Source organism: Salvelinus sp. IW2-2015, linkage group LG22 (genome assembly GCF_002910315.2).
Source record: "Salvelinus sp. IW2-2015 linkage group LG22, ASM291031v2, whole genome shotgun sequence".
NCBI lineage: Eukaryota > Metazoa > Chordata > Actinopteri > Salmoniformes > Salmonidae > Salvelinus > Salvelinus sp. IW2-2015.
In genome coordinates, this window is record NC_036862.1 from 14,463,480 (window position 1) to 14,479,395 (window position 15,916).

The 15,916-nt window shown below is 44.3% G+C and overlaps 2 protein-coding genes across 4 annotated transcripts in view; one reads left to right on the forward strand and one right to left on the reverse strand.

The window, feature by feature from the left end:
* The window catches only part of LOC111949337 (E3 ubiquitin-protein ligase TRIP12), a 79,281-nt gene that overhangs the window by 3,452 nt on the left and 59,913 nt on the right, over window positions 1-15,916 (forward strand). The window lies entirely within an intron of this gene.
* On the reverse strand, window positions 850-15,064 carry LOC111949340 (zinc finger and BTB domain-containing protein 38-like). Of its 3 annotated transcripts, XR_011473843.1 has the most exons (4): window positions 14,963-15,064; window positions 14,465-14,538; window positions 3,826-8,431; window positions 850-3,345 (listed from the first exon to the last, which is right to left on the reverse strand). XR_011473843.1 is itself a non-coding variant. In XM_023966430.2 (3 exons), the coding sequence occupies exons 2-3, from the start codon at window positions 14,483-14,485 to the stop codon at window positions 4,712-4,714; spliced, it is 3,741 nt and encodes a 1,246-aa protein (XP_023822198.1). In that variant the 5' UTR covers window positions 14,486-14,533; window positions 14,963-15,064; the 3' UTR covers window positions 850-4,711. The 3 variants fall into 3 exon arrangements, 2 of the variants coding, with proteins under 2 accessions (XP_023822198.1, XP_023822197.1); XM_023966430.2 differs by having other exon boundaries at window positions 850-8,431; window positions 14,465-14,533; XM_023966429.2 differs by having other exon boundaries at window positions 850-8,431.

Here is a 15,916-nt window from a genome sequence, read left to right on the forward strand (position 1 = left end):
TTCCACCAAAGGAACCTTATGTAGACGACATTTTGTGGAAATCTCTCAAATCTGGTCATCTTGTTGTTCTAGTTTTGTGAGGAATCACCCATATGGATGGTTTATCTGTGACCACTTACCTCATTGAAGGAAGTATATTAGATGACCAGATGCTTGTCAGGAGAGGAGACCTGTGCGATTCAATTTGCCGTTTCTATAAACCAGAGAAGTTTCAATGTATAAACCTGCTTTGCATTTGGTTATAGGTATACATGTGTTCCTTATGGGTATCAGCCATGATGACTATGCTTTGAATTGTCAAATATGTGTTATTCATCAATAACTATTTAGACTGTGTAGCTAATTGTAAATAGTCAAACTCTCATGGCCTGTGACTAACAGCTACCTCAATGGTTTATCTTCATTAACACAGTCAACTTACTAATTGAAGGAGCAGAGAGTAGTAGTTAAGGTTTATCCAGAAGCTGGTAGCATTGGGTAACAAGGGGGTTGTGGAGGATAAGGTAAGTACTGTAGTACCTAATAAACCTGTTACCAGATCAGAGCCAGTCCCGACTCCAGGGCATGGAGAGAGGGGAACATCTGGATATTGTTTCATGTGGGCCAGACTCTAAAATGTTGAGGGATGATGGGAAAGGAATTAACTTCTCAGATTGGCTGACCCTGAGGCCACCAAGTGACTGTCCAACAGAGCACCAGAGTAAACAGACAGTCAGATTTACTAAGCATTTGCACTTTTGCAAAGTCTACACACTCMTTATTTACCAAAGGTAATACAACTGAGAAGTTAGGTAAAATATTTAACACAAAGGTAAAAATAAGCATTCAGTAAAGAAAACCGTACAAATATTTGATGGCTTAGATTTGTTTTTATTTCTAATTGCCTTATGAAAGTAACAGCTGCAAACTCTGCGTCAGTGCAAGGACTTACCAATTATGGCCTCCTGTTATGGAGCCAGATAGCTGCCAAAAGGTTGAATGTATGTATAATTAGGATCGTAAGAAAATCCATACGTAAATTGTTAGGATCAAAAGAAAAGCCATGTGTGGTAACATGAAACCTAACCGTTAAATTAGATCTGTAAATGTACAAATTCTGTTACGACTATGAATTAACATTTATACGTTCAATTCCTACTTTAAGTCTCCCTTTACACGGTTACAGATATTTTTTATACGTACAAACTTTTGTCAGGAATGTGGCATCTGCAAAGGACATGAACCGAACGTAGCTAGTTGAAGTTAGCTAGTCAATCAAGCAACTCTAGCCCAGACGTAGAGTTGCTTTGCAGCATCTGGTTTCATTTCCAAAGTCTAAAGCTTGTTTTAGAACGGCATTCGATAACGACGTTATACCAGTAGATGGCGTAGTATAGGCTTGGGCCTTCAGCAAATGACTTGTGTGAGAAGGATACTATAAAGATGCAGAAGAGCCTTGTCTAGGATAACCACCTGAGCTGCAAAATAGAAAGTAAATATGATTTGGGCTAAGCCTATTCCGCTATCTAAATATGCCATGCTGTTGTGTTATTTAATGGCCTTTATAATTGCATAATTTGTTTTTATATAGCCACGTGGGGCTACTGTGGTGATCATTTAACCTAATGAATCACACTTTTTCCACTATTTGGGAGCACGGACTGTAGGCCTTATGCAAATTCCARTCTATGTAGGCTTGTTATAGCCTTTTGCGTTGCACAGTCCTATCACGCAGAGGCTATATCCATATCAATAAATGAGACAAAGCAAAATATTGATTAAGTCTTCGCTATAACCTGTCCTAAGCGAAATATTTAAGGCGTCCCAAATAGCCTATTCTTATTGCCAGATCTGTTTTCCCTATCAGCCACGTCATGTGCTTCTTCAACTATTTTGTTTAACATTTATTTAGAGGCCTGTGAGTTAGGGTCTCTTCTTAAGGGAGGCCTATATTTAAAAACAGTTATAAAATTCAAATAGTTCTACAATTATTCCACAAGACACCGTACCTCAAATTATAGCCTAAATTGCAATGCCTTCAAGTTGAAGGCCTATTTTAATTTTTAAAAAAGTGTTGTGTGGATTGGCCTAAATTAAGCATTGAATTATTAAAAAGTGATAGGCTAAATAACTTTGAGAATTATGATAATTTTGAATACACACATGGATTTCAATAAACAAATGGATAAGACTGTTCTATTCTCTTTGATTTAGTTCCTATTGGAACTCAGACAAATGACTGAATGGATGACGTACTGACTGAATTAAGGTGAATGAAGGACGACTTAAATGTTCAAATATGTTGGAATTTAACATATGCTCTGGCTACTAGGCCTACATTAGGGTATAATGACTATGGCTGCATGCCTCCAGAAGGGCATCTCCTGAGATTGAGGGGTGCTTTTCTGAAGGTGCGTGGTGCTGCATGGAGATCAACTGGGCAGCAGTGTTGTGATGGAGGGAAAAGCCTATAAGGAGACTATCTAAGACCACTGCAACAGAGTTATTGTAAAGTGTGGGAATAAGCTTATGCCAGACTCCGCCTACGTTTAACCTCTCCCTTGTTCATTTCAAAGTCCATATGTCCATGACCCGATTCATATAAATCATGTCAAATTATAAACCCTTCCTACAGAATATGCTTTGGCAAGATTTTGAGTGATGAAATACATTTCATAATACCACTCCAGTGATCATATATAATTCATAGATTCACCAAACAGCTATTATTATTCTGTGTTTCATTACTCCTGGTATATACTACTGGTTATAATTTCAGACAGAGCCCAGAGAATTGGATGGTGCAATATTGTATTAGTCATATGTTGATAAGGTGCATGCATGGGGATGTCCACGTCACCCAGACATATGTCCATGCTGTAGAGATACACCTAGCGGACTCAAACTTCACTGTTGTAGGCATAATACAGCTAGTGCTATCTAGACTTGAGCTGGCAAACAAATCCATGACATTAYCTACCTAAATGTGAACTCAACTGAAGAGTAATAGAGAATGGAAACTTTTAACTTGAAAACGTGCAGGATACCTATTTCCTGTTTCCCTGACTTACGCTTTTTTAATACTGTGTTATACTTGTTCGCGTAGCACTCCTTACAAGCCGTTGGGTGTAAGTTTTTTTTTTTTTTTTTTTTTGTGAGATGAAACTTCCAAAACTCTGAAAGATATTGTATGTCAGAATTACAACACAAGATTTGTTGAAGCCTAAAATGTTAGTCCATAATTAACATGGTATTTGTATGTTCACAGATGAAATTTCACGTTTACGTTTCACACATGGCTTTTCTTACGATCCGAACAATTTACGTCTGGATTTTGTCACGATCCTAATGATACAGCATACCACCCTGCATACCACTGCTGGCTTGCTTCTGAAGCTAAGCAGGGTTGGTCCTGGTCAGTCCCTGGATGGGAGACCAGGTGCTGCTGGAAGTGGTGTTGGAGGGCCAGTAGGAGGCACTCTTTCCTCTGGTCTAAACAAAGATCCCAATGCCCCAGGGCAGTGATTGGGGACACTGCTCTGTGTAGGGTGCCGTCTTTCGGATGGGACGTTAAACGGGTGTCCTGACTCTCTGAGGTCATTAAAGATCCCATGGCACTTATCGTAAGAGTAGGGGTGTTAACCCCGGTGTCCTGGCTAAATTCCCAATCTGGCCCTCAACCATCACAGTCACCTAATAATCCCCAGTTTACAATTGGCTCATTCATCCCCCTCCTCTCCCCTGTAACTATTCCCCAGGTCGTTGCTGCAAATGAGAACGTGTTCTCAGTCAACTTACCTGGTAAAATAACGGTAAAAAAAATTAAAAAAAATACGTACGTTCAACCTTTTGGCAGCTATCTGGCTCCATATCCTGTGTACTTATTTCATCCAACAACAGGAGGGTGTGTGTGTGCCATGCAATAATTAGTCCTCTGAATTCCAGAATGTAGCATAACAGCTCTTCTTGGCAATTCCAGACAGGTTGATTGTTTATTTATCTAAATAAKCCAAGACACGTGAATATCAAAACAGGCTCTCCTCTTGTCATGATCTACTAGTTCATTAATTAGTTATTCCCTCTGACACACAAACTGCATTTTGTCAACTTGTCAGTTTGTCAACTTTGTAACACGTCATGTATATTATTTTAAAAGACACACATGGGGATTGTCATTCATTTCGATGGTGCACGTGGTGCTGTCAGTGGTAATGACACTACCAAAGTGGTGGACAGACTATTTATATGAATGGTAGCCTATACAGTCAAATTCTAATTATTATAAAGTGCAAATAACTATGTACAGTTAGCATATGTATAGAATATGGACAGCACAATCATTATGAAATAGTCTCAAAAAGCAAAGAAAAAGTACAAAAATAAATCCCCTTTAAAAAAAAGAAGATTTGTGTTATAAGAATGAAGAAAATGCAATTTACATAGATGTCAGTTAGGTCCTCATATTCAATATCTGCTGTTCATTGGCAACTTATTATATCTGTTTTCCAGACCTGGGTCAAAAACATAATAATCCAATTATGTTTTCAAAGTACTTGAGGTGCGCTTGATTTAGTTTGGGTCCATTATTTCGGGCAAACTAACCTATATCAAGCACAGCATATTGACATATGTATTTTACTGTTGGTCTGCAACTTACTGCATAGGCATATAGTCACTTAAAAGTATTTCCCTCCTGAATGATAAGTATTATCTTTGTAAAGAGGACTCCTCTTTACACTGTATGTACACTTCTCTGACTTGGGCGAGTGGTTCCCCTGGTGACTGAATCTCTTTTCAGACGTGTAGAAGAAGACTGCCCATAGCTAAAATGACTGTCTTCTCCTGGTGTGGTCAGAGGGGCRTTATGACTGGGTGTCTCTCTACCCATAAAGTCTACTTGCTTCTGCCTTTTGGAAGTGAGGCTTTTCTGATGTTGCCGTTTGTGTTCAAAGCGCTTTTTAGACTTTCTATACTGCTTTTCTGAAGGGGAAAGCTTTCCATACTGCATCTCTGAAGGGGAAAGAGAAAAGGTGTCCCATTCCTCYTGCTTAGGCTCTATCTTCTCTGTTGAAAAGCTGCCTAGTGATCCCGCTGGTGCTTTGCTCTCCTTGTCGATGCTATATTGATCCTCCCCTTCCTCTGTTTTGATGACAAGCTTTTTCAGATTTAGGCCTAAGTCCAAAGTTGCTGGCCGTTTTGGGACTGTGGGGTAGTCGTCGTTGCTGTACCCCTTTCCTGCTGTCTCCTTGTGTTTTTTCTCATGGCTCTTCTTGGTTGCGAGGTAGAGGAAGCGCTGGGGGCAGAAAGAGCAGTGATACCGCTTCTCTGTGCTGGGGCTGCGGGCACAATTGTCAAAGCAGGAGCCATTTTCCAAACAGCTCTTGCATATGTAATCCCTGCTGTCCTCAGCGGTCTCGCAGCTGGCACTGGAGGTTTCCCTGGGGGGACACTGCTTTGCGCAGGTCCGACAGAAAGTTGGGTGGCAGCCAATGATATGTGCTCTCAGACCCGATGCCGTTATGAAGGTGCTTGCACAGATGTCACAGGTGTACGTCGTCTTTGGGCTGGTGTTTCTGAGACGTTGTTTCAGCTCTGTGCCCTCGCTGGAGATGCTCTCTTCAGCGCTTCTGCATCCTTTATCCAGGTAGTCTTTTCTGGCCCTGGGCACTATTGAGGATGTCATGGAATAGCGTAGATGACGTCTCTCTTTTCTGTGTTTGGATCTCAGTTTCTTACTCTTCTTCTTGGGTTTGTAAGAGTAATAGGGACGCCAGAGCTTGTCAGCTGTTTCACGGTCAGTGTGGTCATCGCATGGCTCTGGCTCTATGACAGAAGTTACCTCTGTCCTGAAGCGGAGGCTGGAGCTCTCCATGCTGCCCTCTGCAGGTCGGCCCTGGTCCCGACACCTCTCCTCTACCTGGCTCCCGCTGCTTCTTTTCCTCTTCCTGGGGAACAGCTTGGAGCCCTTGATCCTCCGGCGAATGATGGCCTCGTTGCCAATTTTCACTGTGATCTGGCAGAGTGGCAGAACGTGACCATCCACGGAGGGACCTGGACACGCAGGCGTGGCGATGTACGTTTCAGTTTCCCCCCTTGCAGTCTTGCTAGGCGCCAGGCTCTCAGCCTCTGGCATAAAAAGCTGACTGGTCATGGCTTCAATTCTRTGMGCTGCAGCTGAGAGCTCACATAGCCTGTTRAGAGAGCTGMGTGGGTTYATTTTTAGGAWRGGTAGATTYTGACTGTTGCCCTCCGGGTTCTTAAAACCTTGGAATGCAGCACCATCTCCATAGTCCAGTGCAGGGGACTCCCCACCTGCCTGCATTATGGCCAAGGGGGTGGTATAGCTATATGGAGGCCCATTACGTTTGGAGTGAGAGGCCTGTTTTCCTGTGCCTGCATCTTGGTCACAGGGCTGATCAAAACTGATGCGTGGCATTACTGATGCTACCACTTTTGGAGTGGCCATGAATGTCACAGGCATTGAGAATAAAGCAGCATCTTGCTTACCCATAGCGCCAACATCTTCAAATGGAAGGATGGGAGAGCTGCAGCCCAACGGGGCCTGCTCGCTGACCTCCAGCTCCTCTGAATAGGTCTGACTGTAAGTCTTATACCGTCTCTTTCTAAACTTCATAGGCAGAAGCCTGTAGAGTTTGATGGGGTAAACGCTGCCCTTAAATCCACCATTTGCTGACTTCTTACTCACAGACAATCTGGGATGGATTCCGTGGAAGGCCTTCTGGTGGTTTTTTAGGATGTAGTAGGTCATGAAGGTCTCTAAGCAGAAGATGCACTGGTAGCGACGCTCACCTGTGTGCCAGATCTCGTGTTTGGTGCGATACTCGGCTAGGGCAAACACTTTATTGCAGTAGTGACAGGGGTACGCCCTCTGCCAGGAGTGCACATTCTCGTGGCGCTTCAGACTGGAGACGGTCACATATGCCCGTTTACACACACTGCAGTTATAGACCCTCTGGCCTCCACTAGGTTTCACTAACCTATCTACAGCCTGCAGTGTTTTTGACGTGGGGTTCATTTGGAGGCTGGTTGGAAGGAAAGGGTCAGGGAGTTCAGGAGGAGATAACTGGACATRAGTTYCTGTATTGTRCYTGCTTGGCATGCTGTCTGAATAATGGTCTGCCCCGTCCTCTTTGCCTTGGGGCTCGTGTTCAGGCGAGCCCCTCTGTGCTTTCGGGCACACCGTCTCGTGGTTCCGCAACCGCTTCAAATGCATGAACTTCCTGCGACAAAACTTGCAAAACAAATGACTGACAAACCTTTTTTTGTGCATTTCTGTGTGTACGGTGAGAAGTGCTTTGTTGGTGAATATCTCTGGACAGTGCTCACAGCCATAGATTGATATGCTATCTTCCGTGTGGGGTGAAAGTGGAGGTGGGTCCAGCTCCCTGTAGCCATTATCCATGGCTAGAGACAGCTCATTGGCCCTGCTTGTATGCACATCTGTCTGCGGGTATAATGACGGGGGTGACGTTCCCACAGGTTGTACAGTGGGCTTAATTAATAACGGGCTGCTTCCAGTAGGATGCACAGGTTCAAGTGCTACAGCCAGTGTTGGAGGTGTGCTTTTATTCAAGGCGGCTCGTAGTCTGTGGCGCTTTTTGAGTGGGCCACTATTCCTGTTGGCTAGTTGCCTTGATTGGGACTGTGTGGGTTTGGTGTGCTTCTTGTTGTCCTCCTGGTTGCCAGCCCTGTGCTCAGGGGCATTGGGTCCCTGGCTGATGACTGCGTAGGAGTGCTCTGACAGTGCCTGCATGGGCTCATTGTCCACCGCAAGGGGGAAGGGGACAGGGCAGCCCGCTGGGGTCTGTCCAAGGTCAGGTGACTGCCTCTCCCCACTGTGCAGGTCTAGTGGGGTGAAGAGGTTGTTCCCGGGACCCACCTCAGTGATAGAGAAAGCATTGGTGATCCGCGGGCCTCTTGCACTGTCCAGCTGATCTGGCCTGGAGGTCTCCTTCTTCGCTTTACGGGGCCCACGGGCCTTACTACGGCCTGTGGTCTTAACAGGGTTGGTTGAGGTCTGGATCTTTGGCCCACCTGAGCCCTGCCTGTCTTGTTCCACCAGTTTCTCTAAGAAGGGAATCCCCAGTCTTTTTCCAGCTGCCATCAGGCATCTAGTGTCCTCTGTGCTAGGTGATGATGTCACCTTGGAACAATAGATGAGGTTGAGGATGCTGGCGAACACCTCAGACCTCAGGTCCATGAGCTCCAGCACCTGGCTGGAAGTCCACACCTCAGGGGAGGTGAAGGCGCTGCGGAAGTATCCGCTGCAGGCAGCCAGAATGTTCCGGTGGGCCCGGAACTTTACATCCTCCACCACGATGGTGACATCACAGAAGAGGCCCTGGGAGCGCTGCTCGTTGAGCCTGCTGAGGAGCGCCTGGGGATGAGAGCTGTCCACCAGGCCCTGGGTGCAGGGAGACGCCACCGTCATCTGCAGAGAGGACATAAAGGAAACAGGCATTCTAATTGGCCTCAAAACATTGATAGCCAATTGCTTATGCACGTTGCTTATATTCACAATATAAAATATGAACACATTCATTACATTTGTACCAACTGTGTCCAGTTGGTAGAGGATGGCGCTTGCAACGTCYGGGTTGTGGGCTCGATTCCCACGGGCGAGAAGTATGCACTTACAGTACTACTAAGTAGTAAGTCGCTCTGGATAAGAGTGTCTAAATAACTAAAATGTAAAATATATGAAATGACTTTCTGGAATGTAAAAAGAAAAAAACATGAAAGGGGTGCATACATTTTCTTATGTGGAATTGGAAATGGTGTTATTTATTCTGAGTTTTGATTCATTGGTATTTCAAATAATTTAGGCTATAGTTGTGCAAACAGTAACAATTCCTTCCATACAGAGATAATCTAAGGAATATGATTTAAGTTACTTTGATTAAAGCATGGGCTGGGTTTGGCAGTAATGGCCTTATGGAAATCAAGTGGAATGTGTGTCAGTTTTATAGGAAAGCAATCCAGCTGTTCTTACTTTGTCACACTAGATGGCAGTAAAGTTTAAGGAGATGATGCTGGCATACCATATATTGAAGAACTGTAGGCCATATGTTACTTTCCACAAGCCTATTCAAATAGATTAKCCAGAACAATATCAAGTTCATGAGAATATACTAATGTAATACTTCTGTAAAAAGTTACAACAGCACAAAGATGTCCTCTTGACATTACCTTTAAATGTTTACAGTGCTTGGAATAACCATTGTACATGAAGAATTTATGATGATTCTCTTTTGGGGGGGGAAAAAAACCCACCTGGAAATAAGAGCACTCACCATTGTTTGAAAACCAATTAAATTAAACTCCTTGCTTACAGACACTTATATTTTATATTTTGAATAATTGCCTCAAATGTGATAGAGATATATATTTGTAACCTATTCCTGAAGACTTATTGCTTCCTGGTGACTCTGTTGTTTTGTTGTTGCCGAAGCTGATGAGGCACATTAGGCTACTTAACGCAGAATGACTACAGTCTGGAGGCTTAATAAACCCTGACTAAGCATGCACTAGTGAAGTGCCTGAAGCAAAATGACTTGTACCTGGCAAGTGATACAGCTGGTGGAGTGGAAACTACAGTGAGGGCAAACATGTTGTGATTCAGCCAGAATGTGGACTCGTTCTATCTACTTCAGTCAGTCGTTTAATGCCGTTCCAGGTGACCAGCCATGCTAGTCATTGCCCTTACTGGCTGGCAGGTACATCAGCATATTTCATACTGAGAAGCACACTGGGTTCAGGTTGATGGCAGTATATGAGATGGGAAGATTGTCTCCCCTGACTCATTCGTCCTTTCTGCCCCTAGCATTAGTTAATTATTCGTAAGCACTGGAGGAATGTTTTGACCCACACACAGCTTAGTCAGAGCTAATACAGGGATACTTAACCAACACCTTATAATTGAGACGGGGCAGCTGCACTGGGCTATAGAGCCACTGTAGAGGAACGACCACCATGTTGACTCCTGCTGAGACGATTTAGCTCTTTTTTAGAGCAGAATTCAGTTGCTAATCCAGTCACGGCTCGCACATGCAGCTTACACAAAACGCCATCTGTTTCACAATATCCATCTATAGACATCGGTAGAGCATTCCCACTGGGCACACGCTCGTTGCTTCCACGTTGTTTCCACGTCATTTCAATGAAATTACATTGACCCAAATGTGGAGTAGATGTTGAATTGGCATCTGTGTCCAGGGGGTTGTTTTATGTTTGTGTGTAAAGGCAATAATATGCTGAGTCTTCCGATGCTGTTGCATGTGGTTCAATGGGATTTTCATGTCTCTTATCTTTCTGTCTAACCTAAGAGAAAATGTAAAGAGCACAGCAGTTCCTGTGTGTTCCTCCCAGGGGTGTGCCTATGTCACTGTGTGAACTGGTCTGAGGCAACACCTCTGTCAGACTCTCACACAGGATGATGCTTAGGTTACACGCAAAGGCAAGTAGCTTCTGCAGTTAGATTAAATGTAGCCTACTTGTATCAGCGTTCTTCTTTTTTTTTTTTTTTACTTTCTGTTTGCATGACTTATTAACATGATTCTGCCTATATGCTGCTGAAGCCTAGGCTACATAGTTTTATTTTTATGAGCATCCTGATTTTTGTCCCTGACTTCTATCCAAAGAGGTCTCTGGACACTTCTTTATTTTAAGATCAGCGTCATAACATACTTCCTAATGCAAAATGTSTTCTTTCCCTGTCAGACATCAAAGATGTAATCCCTGATGTCCGGCAGAGGTGCTTTGGACAGCATCACAGCTTTGCTTACAGAGAGAACAAGGCTATCTGATGGTATAGGTCGGCTCTGCAATTGTGGCATTGTTGTTATGCATATAGTACGACAGGTTATACATATGCGCTACAAAATGCTGTTACTGTAATTTTCCATGGCATGGTGGCCATTTTATATTTTCTTCTTTATCCTCGTTGGAGGTGAGCTGTTGGGGTAGGTTAAAATGGCTGCCCGTTTATGGGGTACCGTTTGTCCCTGATCCAGATTGCCATTAYACCATGATGTTGAGATGAGACCCCTTCTTCTTAACAAAAAGATCACTTTCCATATACCCTCGATTGAATACTTCCCAAGAGGCATTCCTATTGCACCCAGTTGCTTGTTCACCTACARTACACCTACGTGTGTTTTAATATCATTGAAACTGTTCTCATTTTCAGGTCTCTGTTTCAACTGACTGTCCTAAGCATTACGTGCTACATATTACTCAGAAGAGGCAGGGAAGAATGAATAACCTAATGACAGGTTAGATTTACATAATTGCACAGCAATAAACCATACATTCAGCCCCAGGCCATAAACACTTTAATTTGACTTAACATGTCCGTATTGAAACATAAAAATTTCATTTTTTTTGTAACTTAACTTATTAAAGTGATCACGCATCCTTGTTTGTAAAAAAATGTATCTGAATAAAATACATATTTTTGCTAATGTTTTCTCTAGGTGCCACGATTACAATATGGCTGGCAGCAGACCGAGAGAAGAGTAGCCTCGCTGTATRGCTGGGAAACAGCCTCCTGCCTCCCCGTCTGACAGGCCTCTGTTGTCACGGCAACATGCTGTGGCGCAGCGCTTATTGGGATTCAGATTCAGATGGATGGCGGGGCAGGCGGGCGACTGCATTAGCTGTCTGGGGATTTGGTTTGGTCCTTCCTCACAGCGAGCTCTGCCTGTCTGCGAGCCCRAGCACTGCAGATCTCTCATGCTCCAACGCCACTGCAATGGAGGCTTTCCGCCCTTTGTTTCCACTCTGGATATGTGTCGGTCGGTGTGTGTGAGAGTCTGCAGCAGAAATGCAGCAGTCCGATGGACTTTCTCTCTCTTCCGCTTACGGCAGGCGATGTGCTTCAGCCTTGATGCTGATTTCCCTTGGTTTGTGCCGCTTTCAATGCATTTATCTGGAAATTGCCTGCATGTCTGCCGGTTTCAGTTGATTATTTTCAATAAGGGCTGATATGACCAATTCTCTCATCTTGATGTGGTTTACTCTGTTCACATATTGAGCGGAAATGTTGAATTAGTCAAAGGATGTCTCTTTGCCACACCCAAGTTCACTGTGCCTTAGAATATCATTCGATGTGCATTTCAAAACCTGAAAAATGTAAATCCCCTAATTGCTGTGAACCACAAGGCGAGAAAAAAACAGTCTCGAATGCAAGCTGTCTAGTCAAACAGAGCGAAAATGTTATAGCAGAACCCACACTCAAGCCACCCCGTGCAATATGTGTATTTCTGTTAAAAAGCAGTTGTAGATTGGGTGGAAACGTGCAGAACATACCTTTGCGAATCAGAGAAAATGACACAGAAGACGAACAGCCAAAAACATTACACAGTGTCCCCTCTACTGTACAGAAGAATAAAAAAAAAACTTTGAAAGGAAGGCGAAAGTATACACTTTTTTTCTAGACTTGTCGCTGCCCAGTGGTGCCGTTAGAGGCAGAGCTTTCGCTGTTGTCTTTCTTGCCTCTCCCTCTCTCACGCCCTCCCTCTCTCTTTCTACGCTGCTCACTCCAGCTCCAACGTCCACGTCCTTTGCCTCTCCCTAGGTCCTGGTCGAGTACTCCGCTCTCTCCTCTTCCACCCAGTCCTGTCCTGGCTTGCCCCAGCTCTCAGACCATTGACCACAGGATTCCCACATTAACGTTTAAAAATAGCTAGATTGGACTATGGGTCTGTCTGCTGCCTCTCTGCTGCCCGGGCAACTTGAGTCCAGCGGCATCTACTCTGCAGTCGCCAAGCAGGAAACGGCAACTTTATTAAGCATGGCTGAGGACGGTAAGACAGAGCGGCTCAGTGCTACATCACACACCCCTACGCCGTGCTGCACAGATCAGAGAAAACGCCTAGGCTGCACTCCTGCTAGCGCAGTTACAGCGATACAACTTCAACCATACTACAAAGCGCACCCACAATCACATTTCTGCTCGACCTCCACCATTCATACTGTATCTTACAGGGAAGCTGGATCTGTAGCTCACTTTCAAACACGTCACATCACACTCGCCATCTGTCTCATGCCTATGCACACAGGCGTTTCTCTTTGTGCTACCGTGTACACTCAAACCCTCTCTCGCTCTTTGTCAGCACGTCTGTGTACATTGCAGTGCATTGCATCATGAACACAATTAGCCTGCTATGCTCTTGTTTGTATATAGCAGCATGATCAATGAGATATCGGCGACTATATATAGCTTATTTATCTCGACTGCATCTGTGCACTTTCAAAGTAAGAAAAAAGGACTGAGGAGAGAGCTAGAGGAGAGGAGGACAGTGGGTTCGTCTTTGTAGCGGCTGCTGATGGATGGGAACACAGAGGGATGCCTCAACACTGCAGAGTGCAGGGGGGAGGGGCTAAACCAGGCAGGCAGGGCACTGCTAGCCCCGCCAGCTGCTGTAGACGCAGACAGCCGCTTTATACGTATGAAGACCGAGGTTTTATCACAAGTGTTTTTGAATTTGCATAACGTGTCTCRGTTTTCTTTCCGGGCTTAGGGATACAGCTTCTGCACCCGAATGTGAAAACCATGCACATTTTATATTTGACTTGGTGTCATGAAACAAATGGGAGACATTCGCTGTGCACGTCCTACCAGTGTTAGTTCAGCTTATCATGACAATCCCCATGCCTCTGTCCCCTTCTGCTCTCTGTGCTTTCTCTGTCTGCTCAGCCGTCTGCCAGCTATTTCTGGTGCAGGCCTACCCCGCTTGATTGTTGTCGTTACCTGAGTGCAATCAAGGCCCCTGTCTGCTTGCGTTGGCCTGAGGAAGCTGTACACCAGCCTGGCACAACGCCAGCCCTCACACTTCTGTAAGCCGCCACACTTTGGCATGACCTTGTTGCTATGGCAACCGTCTAAGAAAACAGTGCTACCTTAAAAGCATGGTGTTATGGAACATTAAAGGTTGCAAACCTTACAGGGCCTGGGAGAGAGCCTCGTAAAGCCAGAGGAAATATGATTTGCCATGTTTGGGTGGCCACTATCATGCCTCCATATTGCAATTTCTATTTATCTCAGTTTTTCCTCTGGTGTCTTTCCGTTCTCTTCCTCCATGCCTGCTATGTATGGTTAATGGTCTTGTCTGCTTCCTCACCCTTTTCCTGTATTCGTAGTCTTGCCTGCACAAATCGATTTCCACTGGTACACTGCAGGCGAACACGACATCCCAAAACAAATAAGCCTAGCTCTCCTTTACCATCCATGCTCTTTGTTCTTTACAGTTTTGAGAACTGCAAATGAAGTGTCTGCAGTACCTACCGTTTGTCTCGCTCACCACAACCCCTCTCCCACAGTATTTGTTAGTACTTCAAATGTTTTGCAAACTAAGAGTACAGAAAGAGCAGTTGAAATTTGAACAAATCATTTGGACAAATTATATTGCTATGAACACAGATTTATTATTTGTGGAAATTGGAGAAATAAAAAGGATCCAACCTGCTGATTCATTGTTGCCATTTTCTGTGACGAATTCTTCTTTCACTCTTGAATAATTGCTTGGAGAGTCTTCTCTGTCAGACAGATCACATATCAACAATGTTTGATGTGACTTTACCATTTACTTTTCACATTTCATTTAGTTTTAATAGAAATTGTGTAGATGTTTTCCTTTATTCTGACATCCTCGATTTGTTTGGCACACCCATCCATTAAACGCATTACAGCTGGGATATTTTCAAAACCACAACAAAAGAAGGCATGCCTTTTACTGCCTCAGTCTGTCTGTAGCCACTTGCTGGGGCCTAGACTAGAGGAACATTGATCGGCAGGGAAACCGAGCCCTGCTGGGGCCTAGACTAGAGGAACATTGATCGGCAGGGAAACAGAGCCCATAACGCAAGCCTGACTAGGCCTTGTTCTCTCTCTCAAAACACACACACGCACTGCGTACAAACACTGATCCTCATTACTGTTGCGCTGGCACATCCAACTCACATTTGCTCAGTAGCCGACCAACATTTTTCCATCCGGATGGTCCTACATGCCCGTTCGCTGTCGCTATGGAAGTGAGCAGTCCCTCTGTGGAGTGTGTGTGTGTGTGNAAAAATTTGACTGATTTCAGTAAAAACTTTGAAATTGTTGCATATTGCATTTTATATTTTTGTTCAGTATATATTTGTGAACCTATTCCTGAAGACGTATGGCTTCCTGGAGACTCTTCTCTGTTTTGTTGTTTCCCAATCTGGTGAGGCACATTAGGCTACTTAACGCAGAATGACTACAGTCTGGAGGCTGCCACACTATGTTCTTAATAAACACTGACTAAGCATGCTCTAGTCAAGTGCCTGAAACAAAATGACTTGTACCTGGCAAGTGATACATCTGGTGGAGTGGAAACTAGAATGAGGACAAACATGTGATTCACCCAGGATGTGGAGTCGCTCTATCTGCTTCAGTCAAACGTTCAATGCCATTCCAGGTCACCAGCCATGCTAGAGTCATTGCCCTTACTGGCTGGTAGGTACATCAGCATAATTCATACTGACGGCTCAGGTTGATGGCAGTAAATGAGATGGTAAGATTGTCTCACCTGACTCATTCGCCCTTTCTGCCCCTAGCGTTAGTTCATTATTCATAAGCACTGGGGGATTGTTTTGACTGCTCTCACCCACACACAGCTGAGACAGAGCTAATACAATTATAGGAATACTTAACCAACGCCCTATAATTGAAACGGGTCCGCTGCACTGGGCTACAGAGCCACTGTAGAGGAACGACCACCATGTTGACCATTTAACTCTTTTCAGCGTAGAATTCAGTTGCTAATCCAGTCCCTAATCGCACATTCACGGAGCGCACATACGGCTTACACAAACACGCCATCTGCTTCACTATAGCTATAGACATCTGTAGAGCATTCCCACTGGGATCACACTGGTTGAATCAATG